Source organism: Euwallacea fornicatus, chromosome 3 (assembly GCF_040115645.1).
Source record: "Euwallacea fornicatus isolate EFF26 chromosome 3, ASM4011564v1, whole genome shotgun sequence".
Taxonomy (NCBI): domain Eukaryota; kingdom Metazoa; phylum Arthropoda; class Insecta; order Coleoptera; family Curculionidae; genus Euwallacea; species Euwallacea fornicatus.
Genome location: NC_089543.1, coordinates 4,119,567 through 4,147,244, shown reverse-complemented (window position 1 = coordinate 4,147,244; position 27,678 = coordinate 4,119,567). Strand labels below are relative to the sequence as shown.

Below are 27,678 nucleotides of genomic sequence, written 5' to 3'. Positions count from 1 at the left end.
ACTCAAGTGAGCACCACGACCCTCCCCAATCAAACGGTGCCGCACACGTTTGTTTGACCGTGAGCATGAGCGTCACTTGGATGAAACAGGCTTAAGAAAATGTGGGGCTTCAATTAAAACAGGCATTTATCCTCTTAACTATAATACAGTATTATACAGGATGTCTTTAATGGTTTTTCATCTCTCTTCCACTAGTCGCTGAAATAAAAATAATGCGATAGAGCCGCATTTGGCTTAATCGACAAGTTAATAGTATCAGTGCTAAAGTGGAAATTTAATAATCAATTTTTAACGGTACATAGTTCATAATAGTAGTGTGCAAATTCATGAGCTTACGTCATCGGGTTTTTGTCAGAATGACGAATCCGTATCTGTCCATAATTCTCACGTAAATCATTGAAGGTGCCGCATAGAGTCCACAATGTTGCAATTAATCCCGTTCACAATACAATCCCGATGATTCCGGAATTCTAAACCTTCGTTAAATCCTTTAAATCTCGGGATTATGAATGTGAATCCCGGGATTTTTCGGCAATAAAATTTACCGGTTGTTCGCAAGTTTGTGCGATGTTATTTCTAATATGAATGTGCCTCTCGTTAGTAGCGTGTATACCTGCTTAAAACTTCTTGTAAACCCCCGATCAACCCTTAACGTCAGAGACACAGGCAATTATAGCCGTTCAGCGTTTCTAGGTTGCTTATCATTTTTGTTTTATAGTTCTGTCCTCATATCCTAGTACAAGCGATTAGTTTCAGTTATGTTTACTTCTCCTCTGGATCGGAAATATTTTCGCAATGTGTTCCCTATGGATGAATACGTATCCGCTTCACAGTGACCACTATGAGTGACTTAAGTTATGCTCAAACTGCGTGTAAAATCCAATATATATTTAACAATAGCAGAGATTGAATGTATCAAAATTGGAACAGGCGCTGGATTCTTTAAATGTCGATTCGATTGCGATTACTATTAGATCAGGTTTAATTGCCTTATTAGTTAACTTTCGGCAAGAAGCAAGAACCGAGATTTCAAGCCCTTAGGTTTTTCGTGCTAAGCGAATAGCAAACCAATTTAAAATACCAGACCTCTGCTAATTGCTGGCTGAAATAGCCCCAAATGTCGAATAGGTGGTGGTGAGGGCACTGTTTATGGTTTCCCCTCACCCCATCTTTTATGACGACGCCCAAAGTCATGTTACGTATTGCTGAGCTTGAAGCCATTAGTGATTTACTTGACCACTGAAAAGCTCTTCGCGACTGCAGCGAGGGCATCCTTATCAAGTGTCAGAGATTCTGATCTGAATAACGGGAGAGATTGTGAGTTCTAAAATCAATAGCTGCGAACAATTGAGGAGAATCGTTAGAGAGGTTTAATTGAGGTTTTTAATGATGTACGGCTGAAATTCGTTCACCAGCACCGCTGGCATACTGTCCCTTCGTTCGACAGAATGTACGGCGGTAGTCCCAGAAGTACCTAACCTGACGTATTAATGACGAATTTTTTGTTAAAAATTCGTCTGTCACAAAGACCCTTTAATATAAGTCAATAATGGATATATAAAAATTGTTATAATAAAGTAAAATATTGGGTCGCAGAGTTTAAACGCGGTCGTGCAAGCTGCCGAGACGAACTCTGCAGTGATCAACCTAATGAGGTGACCATTCCAGAAATTGTGGTGAAAATCCACGAAACAGGATTGCAAGATGGGCATTTCCAAAAGTACTGTACATCACATTTTGACCGAAGAACTGGATGTGAGAAAGCTGTGCGCAAGAAAACTGCTGTGATTACTCACAATTCAGTAAAAACAGCGTCATGGGGATGTTTCAAGGGATTATTTGGCAAAGTTTTTGTGTCGAATCAAAACAATGAAGTTCAAGGGGAGAATTGGCTCCAAAGAAAGTAGGAAAATGCAATCGCATTTGACGAACAAGAAAGTCTTGTTCCATCGAGCCCAACGCATCAGTCCACAATTCCGCCTTCGCGATGATGCAAATCAATCAACTTGTCTTCGAACTTTTCCCTTATCCACCCTATTCGTCAGATTTAACCCCTTCAGATTGTTTTCTAATTTTCAATTCGAAAAAATGACTCGTTGGAAAGAGGTTTGCCTATAATGAAAATGTGGAATCCGACGTTGATGCCTATTTTGAAATATTCAAAGTTTCTTTATAAAGTATAGCTGGGAAAAGTGTGTCAATCTTAAAGGAGACTATGTTGAAAAATAATGTTATATATATATATATATATATATATATATATATATATATATATATATATATATTTTTTTTTTTTTTTTTTAAGTGTTAAGTCGAGTACTTCTAGGACTATCCTCGTAAGTCTCAAGGTTAAGTCTCGTAAGATTTCGTCATTTAATCCCTGGCATCGAAGATGTATTTATCGCCTGTCTCAGTCTGCGTCAACACCAATTACTACCCTCTCGAATGGAGCACGTGCAGGGTATTATACTATTTGAACGCGTGAGTTGGTTTGAGGCCCTTTTGTTACCCAACAGGCTTTGCACTTGCGACATTAACCCTCAACGTCTTCGCGATAAATTACTCAAGAAAAAAGTAAATTTTTCCCTAATTTATTTGCGGCATTTAAGTTCGCTAAAAGCCAAAAAGAAATATTGGGAAAAAATAAAGGTAGAACCATTTCGCCCCTTAAATATTCATTGTTATATTACCGTCGTGCTAAGGAGGTTGTGCCCTCTCTAATAGATTTTTAAAAAGGGATCTTGGTTCCTAGGGTGACTGCTTTAAGGTGAAGAACATTAACAAATACTTTTGAGCCGCGCTGCATAATTCCACACGTGTAAAAAATGTCGACATTTATCGATCATCAACCACTCTCTGATTTTCTCATCGGTTTTGAAAATCGCCTTGAAATAAGATTCAAAGATTCCGTGGTTTAATAACATTAAATTGGTAGGACGATTCTCAAACTCCTTTCGATCTATTGAAATACAATTCCATTCCAAACACAAAACCTCTCGCCTTCTCTACACACCCTACTTCAGGATCTTACACAAGAGAGATTTCTAATAAAACATCCCTCGATGAAATAACATGAAGTTTTTATTTTTAAGTCCTGATATTCGTGTATCTGTCTATGCACGTGGTGCAATCAAAGTCCTGAGATTTAGAAGTTGCCTTTGAGCCAAAGAGCTGCGAATGATATTTGATTAAATTTGAATTGATTGATTGGATGATATTAATCTGACAACATACACGGTCGTATGTTTGCAGTATACTCCTGCGAACATATTGCGATGGGCTGTGTATATACACATGTACATCGATAGACTAGAAGTAAAACAGGATCACCCACGCCGGCAACACTCTCTAGGTTTCTTAGCATTTTAACGACTACCTTTCATGATTTCTGTCTGGTAACTGTTCTTCTGGTTGATCTGATCTGTAAAGCTTATACTAATAACTGCACACTAGGAGGTGAAGGTATTGGGGTTATTTGAAACCAGCGAATTAATACAGAAGTTTATTTGAGTATCTTGCTCTGATTACACAATAAATTACGTAACGCTAATAAGTTAAAAACTATTTTTCTTATATGTAAATTACACGCAACATCATATTTCTGTATAAGTAGTTTCGCAAACGAGTTATACTCGTATCTCTAGCACTTTCGGGAGACCCACTTTAATGGGAATTTCCCAAAAGTTCTATAGCCTGGCCTGAATTAACAAGTACTCATGACGGATTGGGATACGTACCTAGGTACCTACTTATGCATGTGTATGAAAATATTGTTATATTCTATATTACGCTTGCAGTTTGTAAATATTTTTTACAGTAAACTGGTACAATTTTATTTTAAGCGTAATTATACAGGCTGTCTTTGATACATGGAGTTGGATGAATCTGAACGGAAGATGATTAAAACAGTGAAATGCTCAATTTAAAGTGTAGTAGGTAATTAACATTTATATTGATGATGACAGGAAAATTCATAGAAGCGGATACATACTTTCTACCCGCCGACTAGTCATGCGTAAATAGTAATATTCAAATCTTCTACAACACAACCCAGTTTAAGTCAATTTTTATTTTTAAGTAACAATGCACAAATGAAACAACGAATCGAAAAAGACATTTTCCTTTAAGTTGTTTACTCTTCCTTCGCAGTTTGTCCTATAAGGCCATATGAGTAAGACTACTTATTTGTTACGTGTAGTGTTAAGTTAATAACCAGATTAATGCCCCTAGTGTAAGTAAACTGGATTTGAGATCGGATGCCCCGCTTGAAAAGGTATAGGTTATTATCACTAACACTTGGTCTGGGTATCTGCAGTCGGTTTCTGAAATAAAAAAAAAACAAAAATTGACACGTTATGGCGCCAGACACTTCGGAACGGGATTTGCAGAACAATAAGGTAACTTTTGTGAAATTTTCATGAGTCCTATGAAGAAGCAAGTTTGTATAAAAGACTGAAAGGAAGAATGGCTCTCTAAGACTGCCTAATCTAGAATAGACAACGGACAAAACCCAACAGCCGCTTAACCAACACTATTTAGTTCCGCCATTATTCCACTGCGTTGGCATTAGGAAATGCGCCACACATGATTTTCTGTTACGAAATTTTGGTGTGGGAAGGTATGACAAAAAAACGGGCATTGTTCAGCAATCCTCTCAAAAAGCAAACAAGTTTTTGGGCTGTAGGGACCGATCCAAAATGACCAAAACTCGATAAAAAAAAGCTGAGAACATTCCTCCGACGTCATTATACAGGGCGATTTATTTGGGAATGGTACATGGAAAAACCCGAAATGAGGGACATCAGAATATGACGAGTGGACCCAACATACCTTATAATAATGTTGCGTGTTTCAGAATTACAAGATGCTAAAAGGTTGAAATTTTGTTTTAAAATGCCTTATTAAAAGCTTTTTGTGATTTTATAGCATCGGCGCAAAAATTTGTATACTTAGATTCTTTAAGGTACCAAATAAGAATTTTGATCTAATTTTAACGTATCATTTAGAGAGCATTAATTACAACCCACCGCTTCGTTGCATTTGGCTATATTTCTTAATGAGCGCAACTGAAGTCAAGTTCTATTCAATATAAGAAAGAGCGTTTATTTTTACTCAAAAACGATATTCCCGCTTAATCGCGATATTTCTTTTCGTTTACGAGATTCTTATTCACAAGCTAATTTGTGTCCTACCGTTTAAAATACTCAAAAATCATAGTGGCTGCAAATGGGCCAATAGGTTTTTCCACGTTGATCAATCGGTCGTGGAAGTGAATTTCCATGGCCCGCGAGAAGTCCAAACTTTAATCCACTGGCCTTGTGTGGTTCACGCTCATGGTAACGCATTACTTAGCTATTGTTACTTTAACTTGTCAAAGTAAATAGACTATTTACTTGTTGGTTGTTCTTTTTAAGTAAAACATTGTAAATTATAATCAAAATTGCTAAGAAATAAAGACTTTTCATTTAACCAGATGCGCGACGTGGTCCGCATTTTTGCTCAAATGTATTTTTTTATTTTCAAAATACGAGATGAAGAAAATAACTTTCTGTTGCGCCTTGCGAAGCGGAGTAACCATTTTCATGAAATCCTGATTCAACTAAACACATATGATAAAAATTGAAATGTACCTCGCAAGCAGGAAGACCATTAGCAAACCTGAGCATGCACGGCAGAAACCACTGTTTAATAAACCATTAGTATTTATTATTGATCCGTTATACTTTAGAGCTAATAAAATATGTCTATCAGGTAGGTATATTATACGTTACCTGCGCATTTGATCTGAGTGTTGTTGGCCGTGAGAGAGTACTGCAGATCGCAGGCTGAATCCGGGGTACACAAACTGCCAGAATTAAAACTGATCTCACTGTTTACCGTTAACGGTTGACATTTTCGGTTATTCTGAGATGTTCGCTTCGTGAAGACACAAATGGAAAGGTCGCCGTAGTCCTTGTTCTTGAACTAAAAATAATAAGATTTAAAACAAACATTGGAGAAATGCTTTGGTATGTAATATTATTAATGCGAACATGTAGGACTCATATATAACTAGGTTTCTCTTTTGACTATGATTTCGCTAGTTTGCGAGCAACAAAGAATGAAGACATAGGTACAGAATAGTTCTCATCATTCATTGTGGGTAATCGATACGAAAGCGACAATTTCAGCTTCAATCAATAAAATATATATGTACAGAGTGACATACAGAGCCGATTAAATGGAGGCAAAGTTGTGTCTTTATGAAAGGAGTACTTTCCCTCGTTAATATTTTGAAATATTCCGATTATTTTTGAAGACACCCGAAGAAAACGTAAAATTGCTATTTTCTTCTAATTTTTTTTTCCTTAAATTACAGAGAAACGTGAAAATTGAAAACATTTTCTTAAAGCACTTCTTCCCGCGTCACAACTATTCGAGTCTTTAGGAGAATTTTTTGACACTAGGTATATTTTACACGGGGATACCGCTACAAAAATCGATATGGTAATCACGAAAAAACAGTACTGTTAACATCAACAAAAGTCTGTATTAAGATCAAACGATTGGATTTTACATATAAATTGGGCACTCAATAACGAAATCAAGGTTAAGATTAGATTTAGCAGGAAACTTGGACCTTACAACTCAAATTCCACCTCGTTTCTGATTTGGGAGAAATTCTCTGGGGAAAATGTGCATGGTTTTGTATATGTCCTTTTGTTCTGATTGATCAATGAGAATACTGATTATGTAGGTTCCCACGAATTTGGGGATTTGGTCTAAACGATTTTAAGAAATAAACCTTAAAAGGGTTTTGTAATTAACATTTTAACACATTGGCCTAGCGAAGGGCAAGGTCACTGTAAATACATATAATTGGCGAGAGAATCAGAACAGTACACGTGCATATTTCTACCCATAGTTTCTCACGGTAAAACCATAACAATCCTTAAAATAAATTGATCGATTTTTTTTTAACCTTTAGTTATCTATTAGATTATAGACCCAAACCTAAAACATGGCGAGTTGTGTGGGATTCTAACACGAAATAAAAATAGTTTTTCAAAGATACGATGTCTCGGGCATTCAATACCATCATCAACTTTTTCTTTAAAGAGGGGCCTGACCCTTTTTTCATGGATTGGGCTAGTCATTGATAATTTAAACACAGTCACGTGTCGTACTTGCCGATTTACGACGTCTCGATAAAAAATATTCATTATTAAAGGGAACAATACCTGAATGTTTTTACATTCTGCTTTAGCGTATTCTACTTACTCCATTTCTATGATAGAAATTGAAAACCTCTATGTCAAAATTATGAACTCGGTAAATGTCAGATATTGATCACATGACAGATATAGATGCGTTGCTATTGGTGTCACAGACGCGGCCTACTTGTCTATTTTGAAAAATCGTTCATTAATTAAAAATCATGTTTTAGTCGTTAATGCGTTAATACTCGTTACCGGAAAATAAAATTTTCTATCGAAGAAAAACGTGATATTGTCAAAATCTACTACTGTTCAAATAGAAATAGTGATATTGCCGTTCAGTAATACTTTGAAGACCATTCAAAATGTTTGCAACCACGCAGAAGCCATTTCAGATTACTTGACCAAAATCTGATAACTTATGGTACTTTTTAAAAACCAAGAAATCAGGCAGAAAAAAAATAAAAATAAAATAACAATTTTCGGTTCTTTCCGGATATATTCGAATGTAATCGAAATTAAAAAGCCAAAGTACTCTCATAAAGACACAACTTTGTCTTCATTTAACCGGCTCTATATCTCCTACAGTTTTCGAGATTCCTATGTTGAGCGTCGAATATGGGAAATCCTATACCTATAACGATCCGAGCATGCCATCAAAGCTTAACTAAAAAAACCTAGAGCAACTTTTACTCTACCGTTGCTCTGTTAGGGAATTTAAGGATAAAGATCCTGGCCATCAGCTCTCCTTCAAGTCTTAAGATTGATGAAACTTTTGATGCTGTATTTTGTTTAACGTATCGCTCTTTCCACAGTCACATGAACACAAGTAATGATATCATTTTCCATGGAAATCACATGCCTATATCTATTCAAGTTGATGCTTTGCCACGTATGCTGTCGCATCATCTATGAGGAGAACAAGATCATCCCTTGGATAATATCCAGCTTCAGCATGTAACTCTATTTCAGAGGGCCTGTGCCACTCTTTGCAAATATAAAACTTCACTACTGAAACTACATAGGGTAACTTTTATTGCTAAGAAACTACTACTGCATTCAGTTGCAGTAGACGTACAACATACAACCCAAGAAACAGAAATCGAGCATATTTGTATATGCGGGCTGAGTTCCTCTGTTGAATGCAGTGAACGTAGCTGCGTCCTTATGCCCCCGTTTTCTTATAGGCATATGCGTAAATTAATGTTAACACGGCATTGAGGGGTCATTGGGTCAAAAGTATTCTGTGTTGGTTGACAGCAGTACAGTATATCAAATTTTAATAGTTGCGGAGTATTTTTGATTTGTGAAATTAGACTTAAAGGGTCGCACTTGCGGTAAAAATAATTTCAGATCCCTTGCAAGTGGCCATAGTAGCAAATTACCCAGAATTATCTCCCTGGCACGTATTTTTTAATGCTTATTTATAAAACTGTAGTTTTGCTCCTTTTCTTGTAATATAATTACTTAACATTAATTTCATCGCTTTATTAAAGAAATATCGTGCATATTCAGTAGCGGGAACTTGAAATTTGCATAAAACTTATGTGTTTGATTAAAATACGGTACAGATTTAATATCCATTCTGGCCTTTGAGGTTTTAGTCCTTATGGCAAAGCGAGTCAACGGGTTTTTGATTTAAAGGTCAGCCCACAGAAATGTTAATTTTGCGGCAGTTTAGACCTGCTATGAATGTATAATAGTCGCATTAGTAATGCAGAGAGTTTTTGTTTTTCTTAGTTTATTAACTAATCTCATAACTGCATATATTTCGTTCTTTAGTGAATTTCTTTGTATACATCCGCTTTTTAGACAGTCACTTACTCTGCCGTCATGCAGTTGATGAATTTCACCTTCAAAGTTCTTTCTTTCGGAGGAAAATCTCCAGTTGCGAAAAAGTAAGATTGAATGATCTGTGATATTTAGCCTGGGACAAACACAAGAGATGTCCTTTTAAATTAAGTATCCTCCCGTCAACTCTTCTAACATGTTAAATTTAGTTTTAGTCTCTTTTATGGAATAATTTTATTGATTTTTGTTATAAATTTGTAATGATGCGTTCGTTGCGAGTCAATGCAAAATAAAACACGCATATGATGGAATTAAAGCTGGAGCTATTTTCAGCAATATTGGAATACGTTTTTCAATGCTGTTGTCCCCGCTGTTGGCTGTTGCAAAGTTATATTTAATATCAGCGTTCATATATTTCAATTGAGGGCTCAAATATTATTCCAAAAAATATTTGTGCGTTTACGGAGCTCTCGAAAAATTAAAATATTTTTAGTTATTTTTAAACTATGAAAAAATAACGTAAGAATCGCTATTTACTGCAACACAAAAACTCCTGACAAGTAGAGTGTCATTGATTCTTTAGTAAACGAGCAAAAATGACACAGAGAATGTCTTTACCTTATATGACTCGAATATGTAAAAGTGATTTACATATAACGCCATGACGTGTTAAATTTACTTCATGAGATAGTTACACACAAGCCAGTTAAAATTCATGAAATGTGTTCGGTTTATTGGGTCTGTTTTTGAATGAGATGACCATGTAAAGACCTTCACCATTGAACTTGGTTTTAACAGCAGTCTGGCTCGCGAGATGAGAATCAGGAAGTTATTTTATTAGAAATTTCAAAGTGGGCGATTTTTCACTTTAGCTAAAGGACGGTTGCAAATTCCATAAATGTACCCTTTTAACTGAAATAATACGTCCCTTTTGACCATGCGGTCCTTTTTCAGCCGCCAAATTAGAAAATAGCGTAAAATTCCGGTCACTTTTGAGAGCTTACCTTGGTGGTTACAGCACTGCGCTTGATATATTCCCTATGGATTTCAAAAACCTTTTCTTCTCCAGGGGTGAAATAATGTTCAAAACGAACATTGGAGTTATTACAGTAAAACTTGATTAAGCTGCCTGCAATGACACTAAGCTTCTCAACAATTTTCGTAATGGTGGAAAGCGCATCAGTCGAGGGATTAACCACAGAATCGTCGTCGTTTTTGGATAACTCCTGAAAATTATAATACGACAGTTAAAGTTTATGGCCTCGTTAAAATTTTCAATGCTTTTTTGATATTAGCAATAAATTTTTTCCCAAATCTGCCTTCTCCTCAGCCCCACATGTATTGCCGCTAAATTAGTGCGCAATGAATGTAAACGGAGGATTTTTCTTCGATAAGTGATAAAAAAAATCCGATCCCCGCGGAAAACCGTCATTTATATTAATTACATAAAATTTTTTTATATAAATACTTAAATTTTCTTTTAACGTCACTGCTTTTAATGTGAAAATCAAATGTATTCACATTTTACGAAAGCTCTTAAATAAAACCTCCAACGACAGCAATTTGTTTTTATCTTACAGGGGAGAGAAAGTTAATGTGTATAATTTTGCTTCATTTCCATTATACCCTCCAAGGAGATGGATGCCATGTTATTCGCAGAGACGTCTTCTATTATACCGAAATTGGTTCTGTCTAAATTTAAAAACAAATAGAATTTAAACAGCGGATTATTCCAGGGCAATCAAGTAATATTTGCACAGAGTATTATTAAAAGATATCGCGACGGTGTCTAGAATTGCAGGAGGGGCGTTTCAAGACGTGGCGTCGAGCAAGGCTAACAGCGAGAGTTTGCGCCATTCGAGCCTTAAGATTTTTGGGTAAGGGTAAGTTCAAAAAGATTAGATTTTATTCTAATATACTTTGCTTTTATTCATTTCTTTTACTTCACATTCCATAGGTTCTCGAATAGGAAAACCACATATATAGGGTGTCCCATTTAAAGCGGTAATTGAAGATTACTCAAAAATGGTACGTTGTATGAAAAAATACTTTTAAATGAAAGTTGTCCGGTAAAGGAGGGGATATATCATGAAGATAGTGTCTTTTGGCTAAAATCTGATTTTAAGGTAAATTCAAGGGTAAAATTTTTTTTCAAATGGCAACCTCGTATTTTATTATCGATCCTTGTAGACCTTCAAAAAATGAATATCTTTTATTTGAAAAACGTTTTTTATTAGACGTTTTGTTCCAGATTATCATCCTTGATTATTTTTCAATTTTTGAGATATTAGAATTTTTTTTCTAAAAAAGTTTTTCATTGCATGTTCTGTTTAAAACTAATAACAATCCTATCTAATAAAAAAAATCCGAATGTAGATAAATAAAGAAATATTAAAGAATTGCGCAGCTAAAACTTAATCCCATTGGACTTACGGGCCATAAAAATTTTTATGCGTAGGAAAAAATTCCAGCATTAAAATGATGTCCCAGTAGAGCCTTAAGTTAATCCACATTTAGGTAAAATATTAAATAAAAATAAAAATTTACTTCGACACTGTTTTATTTTTTACTTGTAAACGGGAAGTTTTAAAGTCGGCTGGCGAATCCTTCATTGCGATCCAAATTCAAATGATTCAGATTTACTATAATAGAATGTTCGATTATATTGTGGCCCCAATTGAATGGAATTGTGTTGCTAAATTGTCGAGTCCTTAATCGTTGCTTTATCTCCACGAATTAATTTTGCTTATTCTAATTTTACTTAAAAAGCCTCACCTGCCGAAAAACACTCGATCCGGTAGGGTCTCTTTAATTTTCAGAGCACAATTAAACATCCCTAAAGGTCGTTAAGCACCTCAAATTTCATTTATACCTATCAAATTGAGCTCCATCAAATGATTAACGATTCGGCTTTGCGGATTCGTTAAAAGCCAGTTTGAATATTTATATGTAATTCTTATCAATGAGTTGTTCATGTGGAGCTGATATCATAAAAGTACGGAGTGTTGAGCTCCTTTTGACCTACGGGGGGTATCAAGTGGTATTAGCACGGATTTTTCCTTTTAGTTCAATAAGCGGTGAGACGTGCTCCTTTTTCAGTGAAAGCCATTAATTAAAAGCTGGAGGGTTGGGTTCAACTTTAAGGCTCGCATGACGTCAAACAACTTTTGCTCATTTTTCGATAAAACCTCAAGAAGCTTCAAGTGCCGAAACCCGGTGCTTCAAGTGATTCTGCTCTTATTTCACAAAAATCTGAAACTCAACCGTGAAGATCGCAATGACCATCGGTACGGGCCAGCGTAAAATTATTTTCTACTTCATAGAAATTTATCCGAGTTTCGCAGGTATACTCAATCGTTACCACCAGCACGTCAGGTTCACTAAGAGTCCACACGAACACCCAGGACATCTACTAAAAGCATTTTTCGGACTAAATGTATGGGTTGATTCGTTTGGCGATAGTATCTCGGCCCATAAATTTACGGAGACAATTGGATCTCAGATTGGTATTCGCACGTTTTAAGGACCTTTCTTACGGAACATATCGATAACAACATTTACTTCGACCGCTTGAATAACCTTTGGTCCCAACAAGATGTTGCTCCGCCACATAATGCTAGGAGAGTCGACGATTATTTGTCTGAAATATTTCGCGGTATAGTCATTCCAAACAATGGAGACATACGTTGGCCTGCACGTTCACCAGATCTTCGCCCATCTGATTATTATTGATGGGGAACTATGAAAGACCTCATTTATAAACCTGTACATCCTGATATTAACGAGATACAAATGATGACCATCACAACTTTAGAGGCTACGCTCAGAAGTGGAGGGTGGACCCTTCTTAAAGCTCTCCATACTTGTTTCTTATTTTATTATTTCTAAGGCGTTCTTCGAAAAAAAAAATGGGTTTTTGATTTTTGTACTAAACTGCAAGGCCGAGTCTTAATCTGGTAATAGATCACCGTAATTAGAGAAAACGCCGAGTTCAAAAGAATGGACAATATACAGGGTGTTTAGAAACTGACACCCTGTATACCGGAAAGCACATAATTTTCCTGCGCTGTGTTCCGTGTGTTAAAATAAGTAATAATTGCGGAAACAAGTAGGAAAACTTTAATTATAGATATTTGTGCCGATCGCATTTTAAATCCATTAGATCTAACAGAAGCAATTTTTACCCTTAGAACTCCGTCCACATCCTGGCTAAGATAAATCATGGAGGTTTCCGGGTAAGCCTGCTTAATGGTGTCTAGAGATCTTCTTGCTCTTGTTGCGTCGGTCTCTGTCAGTCTTCCATCTTGACTAAAGACAAGAACTGCTCGACCAAAAGAATTCATTACTTTGACCCTGCAATCAATTTCGGTTTGATTTTGATAATAGGTATTTACACTTTCTAAGCTTCGGCCGAGAGACAGAGTTGCAGGCCCTGAAATGAAATACTGAAATGAATGAAGTCTATAATTACCAATCGGAATTGTAAGAAATGACTGAGGCTAATGACTCACAGCATCAATAGCCTTTTCTGCGATGGAAAGATTAGGTCACCGTTAAATATTCTTCATTATCTTCACCTCCGGATGGATCGGCTTAATAAGACATTCTAACGTAATTATCGATTCTTTTACCGCCATGTCCATATAAGGACATACCAGTGAAAGATCAGCACATTATCGTTTATTTGTTTTAATATATAGTACTCAGTGAGGCCAAAGGCGACGTCTGTGCTTCTCGAGTAACTATATATCCTATCTGAAGGTAATATTTTTTCAGCGATAACTTACAGTTTCCTTGCTGGTCCATCAGTTGGAAAGTTCGAAACATTTCAAAATTTTCTCTCGTTACATTCGTTATCCATTCTCCAGTTTGGCCATTTATAATTCCCATCCTACTTCCGTAGTAGGATACATCAATCGCCTCGGAAAGCGCACTGAAAGTATTTAAGAGAACGCTTTAAACGAATTTGTGAAAAAATTTGGAAGTTCTTATATATATTTCGAATTCTGATTTCAATTAACCACTGCATGTACTTTCAAGGGCAGATACTTCTTCGAGGGAAAGATGAAATATTTAACGATCACGAAGGAAGATGCAGAAAAGTGCAAGATGAAAGGCCACTCTACCCCCGAAATGCGCACAGAATATTTTATTTTAAATTCGTAATTTTAAGAGCTTATTTACCAATTTAAATCACACGCGGCAGTAATTCCTGAGTGCATTTATTGTGCACTTATTTGATGCAACTCAATCGCTTATTCGGGGAATGAGTGCCCCCCATTCGCTTATGCTTTACTAGATAGCAGTATGACCCAATTATGGTAAAAATATGAAATATGCTTCATCCGCGTTATTAAGAGATGAAAAAACCTTTGAACAATCGGGCCATCATGTGCAAGCATTAAAAGTGCACTAGAAAATTTTTATCGCATTTGCGGTACTGAAAATTCGCCTGAGAGCAATCATTTCCAGCTTGGCTGATACGTTCGAAAACTAATATTGCCAAATCTAGAAAATTCCAGTAACACACTATTCATGAAGGTGCATGTATCAGATATGGCTAAAATTGCAAATATATAGAATTTCGAAACTTTGCCTAAACGATTTCGCTTAACTAGTTCTGCATATAACATAGATTAATCTGCATAGTTGTGTCAGTAAAATGGGTACGCATATTCGAATTTTCAGGGGTAAAAAAACAGTGTTCGAAAGACTTAAATTTACGACAGGCACAGAATAAATAATGCATTGTGTGGGAGTTGGATCAGATTCATATCCTGCCCAAGTCCAAGTCATAAATAAACCATTAGTTGAATTTATATATATATATATATATATATATATATATATATATACAAATTTAAAAGCTACGCGGAATCCTTTGGAACTTACAAATTTTAAGGTGGTATTTTGAATATACTGCGTGTTCTTGTATAGGTGAACCGGCGCTTGTTTTGGTTTAAATTTTCATTTTTTCGAGATACGCCCTACTTCATTAAAGATTAATTTCTAATATAATTTAACTTTTAGGAAATCGAGTATGTCTTCGAAATTTTCAAAAAATCTATTTTTTTGTAGAGCAGAGTGTTTTTTTTTGTGTCGAAAGCGTTATAATGTTAGTATGAAGAGTTGTTTAGAATAGGGACCTAGGCCCATACACCAAATTTAAAAATCTTCATCTAAGTTTATTGTTTTACATTTTGTTATATTTCCAAATTCAAAAAATGTTATTTTAATATGTACTATTATGATTGGATAAACTGTTATCATTAGACAATCAAAAAAATATATAATCTCAAATTAAACTTTAAGCTATACTAAATCTCCTCCTTAATTTTGCACATTCTACAATACGGTGTCGAAATTCTTTAAGAGCTGCCTTCACATGTTCTTTAAGAATTAATCGAACTGCTCGTATTATCCTGTTTTGTAACATTTCTGCATAATTTAAAATGCGTTCTTAATAAACTATTTGTTTCATACTTGTGCCAAAAAAAAAATCCATTATCGCAAGGTCTGGAATCTGGGCGGCCAAGATTTCCACCTCATTCTCCCTAACCATTTTTCATCCAATTGATATTTTAGCCAAAAAAAGTTTGGTATGAGATTATTATACATTTATTACATACATATATTACATTTTTAAAATTTATCTAATAATAATAGCTTATCATTTTAATGAAACGAAAATTGGTAATTTTTTTCTTGACTTAGGAAATTCAACAAAATGTGAGAAACCAAAGTTAGCCCAAAACTTTCAAATTTGGTGTATGGGTTTAGGTCTCGATTCCAAACAACTTTTCTTAATAATATTATGTCGTCCTTAACCTGAACACAAAAAAGACACTTTACAGGAAAATAGGTTGTTTCAAAATTTTCCAGACATACTTCATTTTTTAAAAGTGAAATTATATTAGAACTGAATCTTTAACCAAGCAGGGCTGATCCTCAACAAATGAAATTTTAAACCAAACATTTTTTACATTTTACAAGTGTCGGTTCATCTATCCAGGGACACGCGGTATATAAAAATATAAAAACGACGAGGCATCGTTTTGAACCTACAAATTTAAAAGTAGTATTTTGCATATATGTGAGTAAAGTCCCAGAGTAGCTACAGAAATCCATAACGTAGGTAATACCAACGTTGCTTGTAATTCTTCCATTATGTGAATTAAAGTCTCTTTTGTGTGCTCTTGCGTAATATAATCAGTCGCTTTTATGTGGAACGTACGGATAAACATCCAAATGGAATTTCCATGTATTATGTAAATTGTAAAATAAATATTTTGTTTAATATAAAACAGATCTTTTCGAAATCGGCCAAACCATAACAGTTTTAAACTTTATTGAACAATTTTCTACTGAAACAGTATCTAAAACAAGAAGTCTGTTTTTCAATTTAAATATGGAAATTCTCGTTAACGAGTTTCAGACCGAGTCATTATATCATTCAAGTCACTTGCGCAGCGCAGGTGCACTTCTCTCCTTTGGCATCTAAATATCTCGGAGTTATTGTTTATTCTCTCATACTTACTATAACATTTGTTGCGTAGTGTAAGGGTTGAATGTCCCATCTAAAATAACAATCAGTTCCAGATTCGCTAACAGTCGTTTCCCGGTAACATATTCAATTTTATCGTAATTGTTTGTTATCGATCCTGCAACAGAAAGGTGGAAGTTCTAAGTTCTGACTAGACATTCGCAGTCAAAATATCTTTACAAGAAGATTCCTGAAACTTAGTTTAAAGTTGAAGCGGTCTGCCATGTCCACCTATAAATATAATAGTTTCCTAATATCGTTAGCATCATATCTTACCTGCCGTGGTCTTATAAATATCAGCATGGGTTAATGATAGTTGCTGTATGTACGCATCCGTCATAGTTACACTGTAAGTACTCCTGTGGGCCTGAAGTAGTTTTGTAGAGCCATAGATCTGAAATTAAGGCAAATTTTCATGTGTTAAATTACATTCGTTTAGAAATTAAGGCCATTCAAGGAAGGGCTAAAAGTAGAACATGAGGCTTTGAAATGTAAATCAGGCAATTTGCATGACAAAAGTAAATTTCTGATTAGTTGAAGATTATTATTAGCAAGATCTGTAGACTAACCTGTGAATATGCGTGATAGACGAAAGAGTGTGGAAGTTGTTCAAATTGCTGCTTACCTGATTGGAGAAATTTATATTTTCGAGCAGATAGTTCAAAGTTTTAGTTCTTTCTGTAACTTTGAAATTGAATTCATAGGGGATCCCCCTGTCGGAGTAGTACATATCTAAGAGTTGAGACAGCCTAGTGCTATCCAGGATATTCAATAGATAAGCAGCTTTTTTCCCTACGGCTGCGCCTGAAACAATTAGATTGATATTAGTGCGGAATTTTCCAGAGAAATCCTTATAATAATCATTAAAATCTTTCCTGCTTTTTACGGACCATCTAACTTAATAATCAAATTTTTACTAACTCATTCCATTTAATCCAGACCATCGTTCTGATTCGCTAAGCAAGCAAGATGTGGTTTGCCATTGTTTTCCCATTTCTATTATCTCGAGGAGATCTTTCTATCCATAAAACCCTTCTGCTTGTTATTTTAACGCTCCAGCAAGCGTTACGTAATAACTGTATATCTTATTAAGTACTTTATCCCGTGTGCCCCTCAACACCCCCTCCCCCCCCCCCCCCCCAATTAACTTTTTGACAAATTATGATTTTTTAAAATTCAAAAGCAGCATTTAATAAGGCAAAAAATTTGATCTTTGACGTTTGTTTATTTTTTTAAAAGGGGCTTAAAATGTTGCTCAATTTAAAAAATCGACCATTTTGAGCTACCGGTGACGCAAGCAACATTAAAAGAAATTACCATAAGATAGTATTTTTTGTCCTATCTATATGCCGCTTGTGAATGAAAAAAAAAACATTGAAAAGTTAACGGAGGGTAATAATTTAGAGCTGTATGGTATAGGTATTTCTATGATCATCCCAGAATTAAAGTTTCCTACGTGTACTTGTTAATTACCATCAATTCCTCCTAAAACTTCTGCCTCGGTCAAGTCCCATTGTTGTGATTTCAAATAAAATGCCCTGGGGAGTAAAGTATCGTTCCAATACCCTTGATTACCGATAGCAGGGGTTTCCGTTACTTGACTTAAAACCACTTCCCCTAGATCTCCTGTTATTGCAACGAAAAGTATGCTATCGATATTTTGACTCCCATTATTAGAATCAAGAGGCACCTCGTATGATAGTGATAAATTTTTTCCTAGAAAAAAAATATGTGTAATAATAATGAAATAAACAAAATAAAATAAATTGCTTTTTTCGCACGACTGAACAGGGCTGTGACCCGGAACCTAACTCAGGGTAGCTCCCTTTGGTTTTGCCCGTTTTGGAAGAGCACCTCTGTAATATGCTTCATCTGTGTCCAATAGGATAGAAGTTTTTTAACAGATAACTAGAAAAAATAAATGCAAGAGCTGACTTTAAATTAAAAAAAAGATCTGATGGTGGATTTTTTTTGGCTTCAAATATTTATTAGGGATAAATGCAAGCAATTGATGAATTATTTTTTCAGGATTGAATGGCGCTTTTGAAACCGAATATAAAATCGTATATTCTATAGAAATCATCAACTCTAATGTTTTAATAACATATCTACCGTACAGGCCAATACACAAAGCATTTTTATGTAGCTTCCAATAGTGTCGCTTTACCAAGTTTCTAGTAAAGGAAGCTCTGCGACACCTTATGTTACTTTAAATCACTGTAATCAATCATTCATTATGTTTTTTACAACGTGAAGGAAAGCGATAAAAGAAGCTTTGTCCGCATTTCTACATGACAAAACAGCTTCAAATGAAGGACATTATTACATGTAAAGTTGCATTACGGAAGTACCAATTAAATCAGTTATTTGATTTGATAAACAGTTCATATTGTAAATGTTTTATGTGCAGAGGTAAGGTCGAGAGAGTAGTTCACCTCGTTAAGCTCGATGACAATATCTGTCTTAAAGAGAAAATGACGATCCTTGCCTTTTATATTGAATTTCTGGTTAACCAGTAAAAGGAACCGTATCGAAAATCCTTTTCAGACTTTCACTGCTCCGAATAAAAGTAATCTGGGCTATCGAGATTGGAAGATGACTTCTTTTGTGTCTTATTACTTTGTCTGTGTAAAATTACATCAAGATATAACTTCTAATCATGCGCTTGATTTCGTACACACCAGACGACGAGGTTGCGCAGCAACGGGCAAAACCTTAAATAGAAAGCTGGATAATGAATTGTTTTGTCGAATAAACGACATGCGTTTCGACCGACTAAATATCTCCCTGAAGCTATTAGCACATATCCCAATTAAGCCTTTTGAAGCATCCTTTAATAATAAATTAAAATCATACCACTAAAACTGCGGGATAAATGGATGTAATTACTGGTAACAATCTGAATTAAATTTCGAAAAGCAGTACAGATATATGTATAAAATTAATCATGACCGTCATCATATTCAAATTCCAGCGACAGGTTGCATCTTAAAAGCCGTTTAATCGATTGGAAGCTAAGTCTAGGTTTGGTGTAGTTTTGTAATAAATGTAGTTTGGACAGTCCTACCATGCAAGGCAACTTGAGCTTCCATAGGGGATAATCTTGGTTAAGATGTAGTAAATTAAAACTTGCCCCTTCAAAGGAAGATTTCGAGCTGCGTCCCGAACAGAGATTGGTAAGTGGACTACAGGAAATGAAGGAAAATCGACAAGAGCCAGTATTATCCTGCTATTTCTGGAGTATGAAATTGAGGAGCGGTCTTTGGATTTTGTGTTTGACCCCACGTTATTAATAATGATCATCCGGGAACAAGCTTTTTTAATTCTCTATAGACATAGCAGCGAAACAATCAGCAATCAGCATCCTGCTGATTGGATGTGCTTTTGAATATTTTACTTTCATGTTCCGGAAAACGGTTTGGGACAAATAAGCAACCCAATCGTCCAAAAAATAGATGTAATATTGACATAAAACGTTGTAAAATAAGAGAAAATCTCTACTCGCCTTCCTGCACGTGAATAGCGTCAAAAACTCTCTGGAAGGTTACTTCTTCTGGCTGCAATCCAGCCGCGATACCCCCTATCAAATGCGAGACCGATATGGGGCCCCATTTTGTATGTATATTCCCTTGCTTCAATGGGCAATTACTTAGAGTGCTTGAGGTACTGTAATGGGCAGATTTTCTGAAATAATTAAGACGATCAATATTTTTTTTCCATAATAAGGACTTCAAGTAAGTAAAGGTAAAACTACACGGTGTCTCGAAAAGAACGAGCGAAGCTATGACTCAGTTGTTAACTACATATTGAAAAAAAAATTCGATAAATTTTTTTTTTTAATTTAATGATGTATGACAAGTTAATGTTAACACAGTTTTTAACCGAAGAAAATTGGAAAATTTGAACAATATGAATTATGTAACCATGTCATGGAGCCATCTGCGGTTTTCGTGATCGTCCCCAAATCACTTCATCCCATTCTTTTATATCACCTTGCACAAAGACTCCAGGTGTCATGGACAAGTGGCGTCCATATGGAACCCATAGAGAAGGGGCAAGATGGAGTCGCCTTTAACTATTCGAGCCACATAATTCTTCCTGATACTTTTCCGTGAGCAGTTATACTGCAAGTGTGATTATTGTAAATTTGTTTTTTCGTGCAATAAAAATAGTTATTAGTGTTGTTGTTGGCAAAAATTATTAAGTGCCAGTTTCTATAACTACTTTGTTAAATGCGGAAAAAAATTCTGTTTGTAATGTGGTATTCAAGCCAATGTAGTGGTATTCAAAGAAATAAAATGTTACAATTGTGTCGGTTAAAAATCGTCTTAACATTGACTTGTCACATACAATTAAATTGAAAGGAATATTTTCTATAAAATTTTTTTTTTATAAAATGCGGAATTTTATTTGAAATTTTTAAGTTGACTTCCGAAGCAGAAAAAGTTGAGTTTTAAGAAAATTAACTTCGATGTTGCTTAGTAGTGTGAAAAATGTCGTTCTATTTGATTTTTAGTTCATCAAAATCCGTTCATAAATAACTGAGTTATAGCTTCATCCTTTTTTGTTTGAGACACTCTGTATATAAGTCAAGGAATGAAGCAGTGGATCTTAAACATTAACGTAATTCAATTCGGCCTCAAAACTTTGGTACTTATATGCTTAATTATTCCTGAAAGTATTAAACCGACTAGAGAAGTTCGCTGTTTCAACTGTAGAAATCGCGGTTGTGTGGTAAAATGTTGCCATTTCAGACTGGAAAACTAAGTTACTGCACGATGAGCACCATAAACTTGGATCAAAAGAATTACAACTCTGGAAAGTTGTAATACTTTAATTAAGTCATTGCTGGAAATTTTAAATCCAGGGTTTTATAACGGAATTAGTGTCTCCTCAGCTGAAAGAAAAATGTTCAAGTCTCGCACCAATTTCTGGTCCAGGTCACAGGCGAAAATTTCGACTCTCGTCCTCTCAATTGCAGAAGTTCGCCAATAATTCAAAGAAGATTTAAATTTTCCCCCTGACGTATTTGCATATTTGTTTATTAATCGGTAAAACAGAATGTGCAGGGAGGTGCGAACTCCACAACATATTTTCCAACGGATTACCTTTCCCGATTATAGCATTTAAATATCGATCGATAAACCTTGAATGTGATGGATTTTTCGTTATGATCTTTCCTATTTACTTTGGAAAAGTATTAAGAGGTTTCAAAATGAATAAATTCAAGCTTTTAAACTGCTCAGGGTCATTTATATTCATTTACTTGATTCGCCCGTTCCTATAAGGTACTAAAGTTGAACATGTAGCGTGTTTCTCCATTACAGTCCATTAGTTTAGTTCATTCCACCGCTCCTTCAATTCACTCCTCGGATTCTATTATCATTAAACTAACTCCACGTCCTCGTGTTTTTCACGTTATACTGAAAGGTGCCATAGAAAATTGGAGCCTCTTGATTTCCAGTCTGAAGTATACCTTTTTTATCAGAAGATTGGAAAGGCAAAGTGTAACGAGACTAAACCTCCCCGAGGCAGATAAGCTGAAGAGCAGGCATGCTACGAGATCAACGATTTTCCTAAGCTGTCGTCACCTGACTAAGACATCAATAAATGAGACAGGATGATGCGCTATGACAATAATTAAATTTACATACTTGTTTCGCATATGCTCTGAACATTACATTACCCTGGGCCATCCTGTTTTGTGTTTACCGAGGCTGATAATATCGAATTAAACATATTCGACGATGATATGCATCTCAAAGATATATGTAATCAACCTACGAGCTCTAGAGAATTAGAGAATCACCGTTAAATGAAATAAGAAAATTGGTTTTTAGTATTTATTGCCACCCCTGACAGTCTAAAACTTAGGAAACGATCCAAAACAATATCCAAACTTTCCAAATTTCCTGGTTTTAGCGTAACGTGGTGTTAACTATTGGAAAGTTTATGTCTGAGCGTTTAATGGAACATACACATAATGCTGGAAGCGGAAGTCAGATGTGATTTGTCTCTTGCCATTAGACATGAAAGATTTTCTCTAAATGTCAACCGAATCGTCGTATTGATCACAACTGATCAAATTATAGGGGAACGGAAATGGGAGTGATGGTATCTGTTAGGTACTGGTTGTCATTACTGAATTAATTCCCGACAACGCGTTGATGTAGAGAATTTAGAACTGAGATCACAACAGCCACAACATGACATTCCTGACATGTACACAGCTGTAAAAGCAGCAGAAATAATTCAGATATGTACCATTTAATCACTTGAGAAATATATATGTATACACAGGGCGTTTATTAAGTATTTATATAAATGTTAAAAAGTGAGTAATTTTTTTTTAGTAATTTTAAGACAAAAAGTTCATATGAACATGGATTCGTATCAGCTTGGTTCCCAGGATACCGAGCTTCAAAAAAGGGCTTCCAGATCCCCATATTTGAAGTCTAGATTATTTTCTGTGGTGTCACATGAAAGGACTAGTTTACGAAACTCCAATCCGAAATGAACAACGTCTAAGAAACAGGATATTTGAATCGTATGCCTATTCCATATTCCAGATATATTCGAAAGAGTTCATCGCTCAATGCCAAGGCGAATTGATGCATGCATTGCGGGAGGCGGCAGTCATTTTCAGCAATAATTATAAATGGGCGTAGGGGCGGGCGGTGTTACTCAGGAAACTTGCGGTTTGATGAAATATAATCATTGTCATTGTAAGATAAAGCTAAGAATTTGCATCACCAGAAGTCAGAACGGGCACCCAAAGTATTACTAAGAGACGCATACAAGCACTCAGCACCATAGTGCTTTTTGATTTTGGTCATTTTCTTTCCCTCTCCATCTATGACTGACTGTAAAAGATGGGGTGCGCCCTGGCTAAGTCAGTGCTAAGAGTTTGAAGAAAATTCTATGCACCACAAACGAGCTTCAAATTGCTGTCCAGGTCCAAGTCTTGATCTTGCTTCAATAGAGTTGACCTCGTTGTTGCATTTTATGTGAAACCAAGGAAGTTTCCCTCATTGCTTCTCGCTCAGAGGCCACCGGAGCCTTCAGAACTTTTCCTCTGTAACCTTCAGTAAGGTACTGGATTCATCTGAGCTTTGAGTGAAGATAAAGAAGATGTCGATGGTTTCTTATAAAGAGATAGAAATGTGTGCTTAAAAAGGCGAGAGTCTAAAAAAACGGAGTTATACGAGAATAACTGTGTTGGACCAGACGGGGGTGAATGCTGCTAAACCGATCTGAGCCAGTGCAGTGCTTGCAGCAGACCGAAAATGTACGCGTGTCTCAGTCTCGGTCAGGTCTGCTTCTATCCGCTCATGAACAGGAGAGACTCGTTTACCTCACAGAAAGTAACATGTGAAGGTACCTCAGCCCCAGGTTTTCGGGGATGCTTTCCTTCCTCGAGATAAACTTCGGCTATTTTTTTAAATGAAAACTTCAGCTGATAATTAATCCTTAAAAGAAAACGAAATCCCTTTTCGAGGTCTCGTTTACCTTAAAGAAAAATTCGTCTATATATTTTCCTAATCTTTTCTAAAGCTTTTCCATATTTATTGGGTGCTCAAGTAGCTGTATGAAAGATGTAATATGCTTGCTTTTTCCCAAAATGCACACAGCCCATTACAGAATAATAAAATGTTCCCGTCAGGACCTTTCCCGGCTCATCGCAAACATTCCGTTTTTCGAAGGCTATAAGTGCATGTAGGAAGAAAATCGATATAAATAGCTTTATAGCGTCGAGGCCTCAAAGCGCCACAAATAAATATTTGTTCGGGTCCCTAGTGGGGTCTAAAGCAATTATGTCACAATGTCATTTCTCTTGTTAGTACTTCTTGTTGGCGCCCAACTGGAGGGTAAAATCAAACACACCCTTAATAGCAACCCCAAAGCTTTATATATCAACGTGCTCCTGCCTGAGGTAACAGAATAAGTCTTCGCTTGACATTTGGACATTTAGAAACATAACATAAAGGCTTTGTTCCCGATACAGCAGAAGAGCAAATCATTAAACGTAATTAACGGCTAAGACAACATCTGAGGAAGGCGCGAAAGCCTCTTTTCTAAGGAGGAGCACTGCAGCAGAGATTAAAGAGGAGGCATCTCATTTGAGGCATTGACTAAATAAATTTCTTTCAGGGCTTTTTTTTTATAAGAAACAGTTTGTTTGCATCAAAGAGCACAATATAACTTAAGGCACTGCTTTAAAATTCAAATTCTGTTACGCTTGGAAAGAGTCAAGATATTTAAATCAATACGCGTGTACTGTGAGGTTTTTACTAGGATTTTGCCTCTTGTATTACAACAATGTTCTTAGGATGAACCCAGCATATAAACAATATCTTTGATAATGCACATATTTGGTTTTTTTTTCGGCCTTTAAAATGTATAATCAGGTTTTTTTGGAGATAATGCTTCACAGGTGCGGAGGCTCGCACGTGAGACACCCTTGTTAATGTTTCGCTGGTAAATCGAGACAAAAAAGAGAAGTTTTAGAGTGTTTCGCACAATTTAAATATTCATCTCTCACTGATTGTACCTCACCGTTTTTTTTTTCGTTTTTCTACTCTTTTTTCTCAAGTTCTGAAAACGTTGACAGATCTGTCATTGACGCGTTAACAAAAATGTTCTCTTTTAGCCCTTGGTAAAGGGTGAATGTTATTCTCAGTTAGTATTAACTGAGAACAGTGAGCAATTCCACCGCTAGAGCTCCTACTGCTGTACGAGGTGTTATTTATAAAAGTTACAAAAAAAGGAAAAAAGAATGAACAATCGGCCTCATAAGTATCAAACATATTCATATAGTCAGATGATATAGTTGGATAAAAAATTTGCTAGTCTCATTCGACTTCGCTCTCGGCAACTTGCTTCGAAGTAATGAATCATACCTCCACCCAAAGAGGGTATATCTCATAGTAAAGGAAAATACTTCCATTCACAGCAGGTAAATCGCGGTTTTAAAAGTAACGAAATATTTCAATTTCACAAAGGAAATGGGGCACTTTCTCTCCATAGTAAAATTTACCACATTTGTTTTCTATCCATTATGATGAATGTCAGACGTTTCCTCTGGTATGGAACAACTGGAAGGCCTCTATGTGGAAATGAATAAAATTCTTCCTCAGCTGTAATCGCTAAGTAAATCTGAAAAAACTATTTAAAATTCCAAGAGTTGTTTAATAGAAGTTTGTTGGCCTTCTAGTTTAACAGTAACACAAATGCTACAAAGTCACCTTTAACAAAAGCCTTGAGCATTGTTTGTGAGAATTTCAATAATAAGAAATTTTTAATGAAACTCACTACAAGCAAGTTCCGTATTTACACACTAGTGCGGTGTAATGGATACAGAGTAAAAGAGATTTGTGGTTGTTTAAAGACAACAAAATGAGTAATTAAACCCACTACTCCTTCAAGTTATTTTCAGAACGAAAAAGACAAACGAAATCTCTCATACTGAAACTCGACATTGTCATTTAAGGGATCAAATCAAACATTTGGTCCTAATGGAATTATTATCTTAAAACTTGACCCTCGTAAGCGTCAAATATGCTGGCAATGTAATAAACCCGTAACCTTCATAGGATATTTTGTTAACCTCTGGGGAGGACGTAAGAGATCGATGCATACCTCTGAGAGGTCTCATTTAAGGGAATGAATATGTAGCTGCAGTTGTTTGTGAACCTGTAGGCAGTTTTCAGTTGAATGTCTCTATTCGTTTGAAGTACATACCCTAATTAAAGGCCGAACTGTTTTAAATGACTTATTCAAGTAGTAAAAAGCCTCTTTCCGTTTTCAGTTAATATTAGGACCATTTCGCTTTAATGCTTAGAATATCTTGTACTATGCAAGAATAGATGTGTCTATGACTGCAATGATTCGCTTTGTGAATCTGAGATTAGAAATTCATGTGTCACTATGTGTCATAACAGATGGTGTGCGATGGAACACCAACAATACGGTGAAAAGCCTTAAAAGATCAGTTTCACAGCTTGCGATCAATTTCTCTTAGCGAGGAGTTTCTGTGAGAGGAAAATGAGAACTGAATGACAACACTTCTCATCATTAAGAAGTTCACTCTTTTGATGAGATCCAATCAGGACATCACAACATGTTTCTCGTATCAAATGTTCCTTTTCCGTTCAAAGAAGAATACTAGAGCAATGAGCAGTAATTTTAATTTTAGCTGTAAATCTTTTTCCATTTTACTTGTTGCAAGACGAAGGATTGTTTCCGTTGACCTTCATGGGCCATAAAATCACATTAACCAGATGATGTTGCCCTCTACACGCTCGAAAAACTACAAGTTCTACAGTTGGCGCCATAAAATTATTGCGGACACGAGGTCTAGCACCTCAAATTCTTTTTTTGCTTGTTGCTTAGTGTGGTGGTTCAAAGCAACATGACCCGTATTTTTTTAATATATCTTTAAAGCAAAAGCTGCATAATGAAATCATGGAACAATAAAATCATCTCTCGATTCGCAAAACTTCATTTGACTGCAAACTATGATATTGGCCGTCAGACGTTGAAAATTAATATAAACAAGACCCATGATAATCTGTCCTTCACTCCCGTTAGTCTGCTTCTCATTATCCTGAGCATATAATTGCTTGTGCAGTTTACGCAAGAATAAATTACCGACAAAAAGGTAAATCAGAAACATGGTCTAAAATAGGTGTTTAATTTCGAGTTTCCCTTTTAGTATTTCCGCTTCTCTTAATACAAATAAGAAAATAACAACCAGTTTTCATTTGCCGCAAATAGTTGTGATGAGGTCTAAACATTGGTCCGAATTAAAATGCGACGGATGTGAAAGGGTCAGAAAATTGGACCACTACATTTCCCTTTTACGTAATTATGTAATATTTATTTGTAAATTAAATGACTGCATCGTTAATACATATATCGCTCAAATGGCTAACGCAGTATCGACCGCAATCAATTTACTCTCTACTCAACGTCTGTTTTTGTTTCGAAGTAATGTTTGGCAACATTTGCGCGAAAGATTGAGGGGATGTCCAATATGTAAATACCACTAGGTCGTTATGTTACTAACGCGCTCATACTTTCCAATATATATTTAGGGCCTTCGAATATGCAAAGATATTATATTTATTTAAGTTTTGAGGATATATA

At 35.7% G+C, this 27,678-nt stretch overlaps 1 protein-coding gene across 1 annotated transcript in view; it reads right to left on the bottom strand.

The window, feature by feature from the left end:
- Window positions 1-3,489: 3,489 nt before the first annotated feature.
- The window catches only part of LOC136350718 (uncharacterized), a 28,204-nt gene continuing 4,015 nt past the window's right edge, over window positions 3,490-27,678 (bottom strand). Inside the window, exons 4-13 of the mRNA XM_066302734.1 lie at window positions 20,036-20,214; window positions 18,004-18,246; window positions 17,156-17,334; window positions 16,807-16,924; window positions 16,525-16,648; window positions 13,775-13,920; window positions 13,172-13,419; window positions 9,992-10,213; window positions 5,772-5,964; window positions 3,490-4,322 (exon numbers count right to left, since the gene is read on the bottom strand). Of these exons, the coding sequence (XP_066158831.1) occupies window positions 4,201-4,322; window positions 5,772-5,964; window positions 9,992-10,213; window positions 13,172-13,419; window positions 13,775-13,920; window positions 16,525-16,648; window positions 16,807-16,924; window positions 17,156-17,334; window positions 18,004-18,246; window positions 20,036-20,214 (1,774 nt within the window). The 3' untranslated portion in view covers window positions 3,490-4,200. The remainder of the gene's footprint in view (window positions 4,323-5,771; window positions 5,965-9,991; window positions 10,214-13,171; window positions 13,420-13,774; window positions 13,921-16,524; window positions 16,649-16,806; window positions 16,925-17,155; window positions 17,335-18,003; window positions 18,247-20,035; window positions 20,215-27,678) is intronic.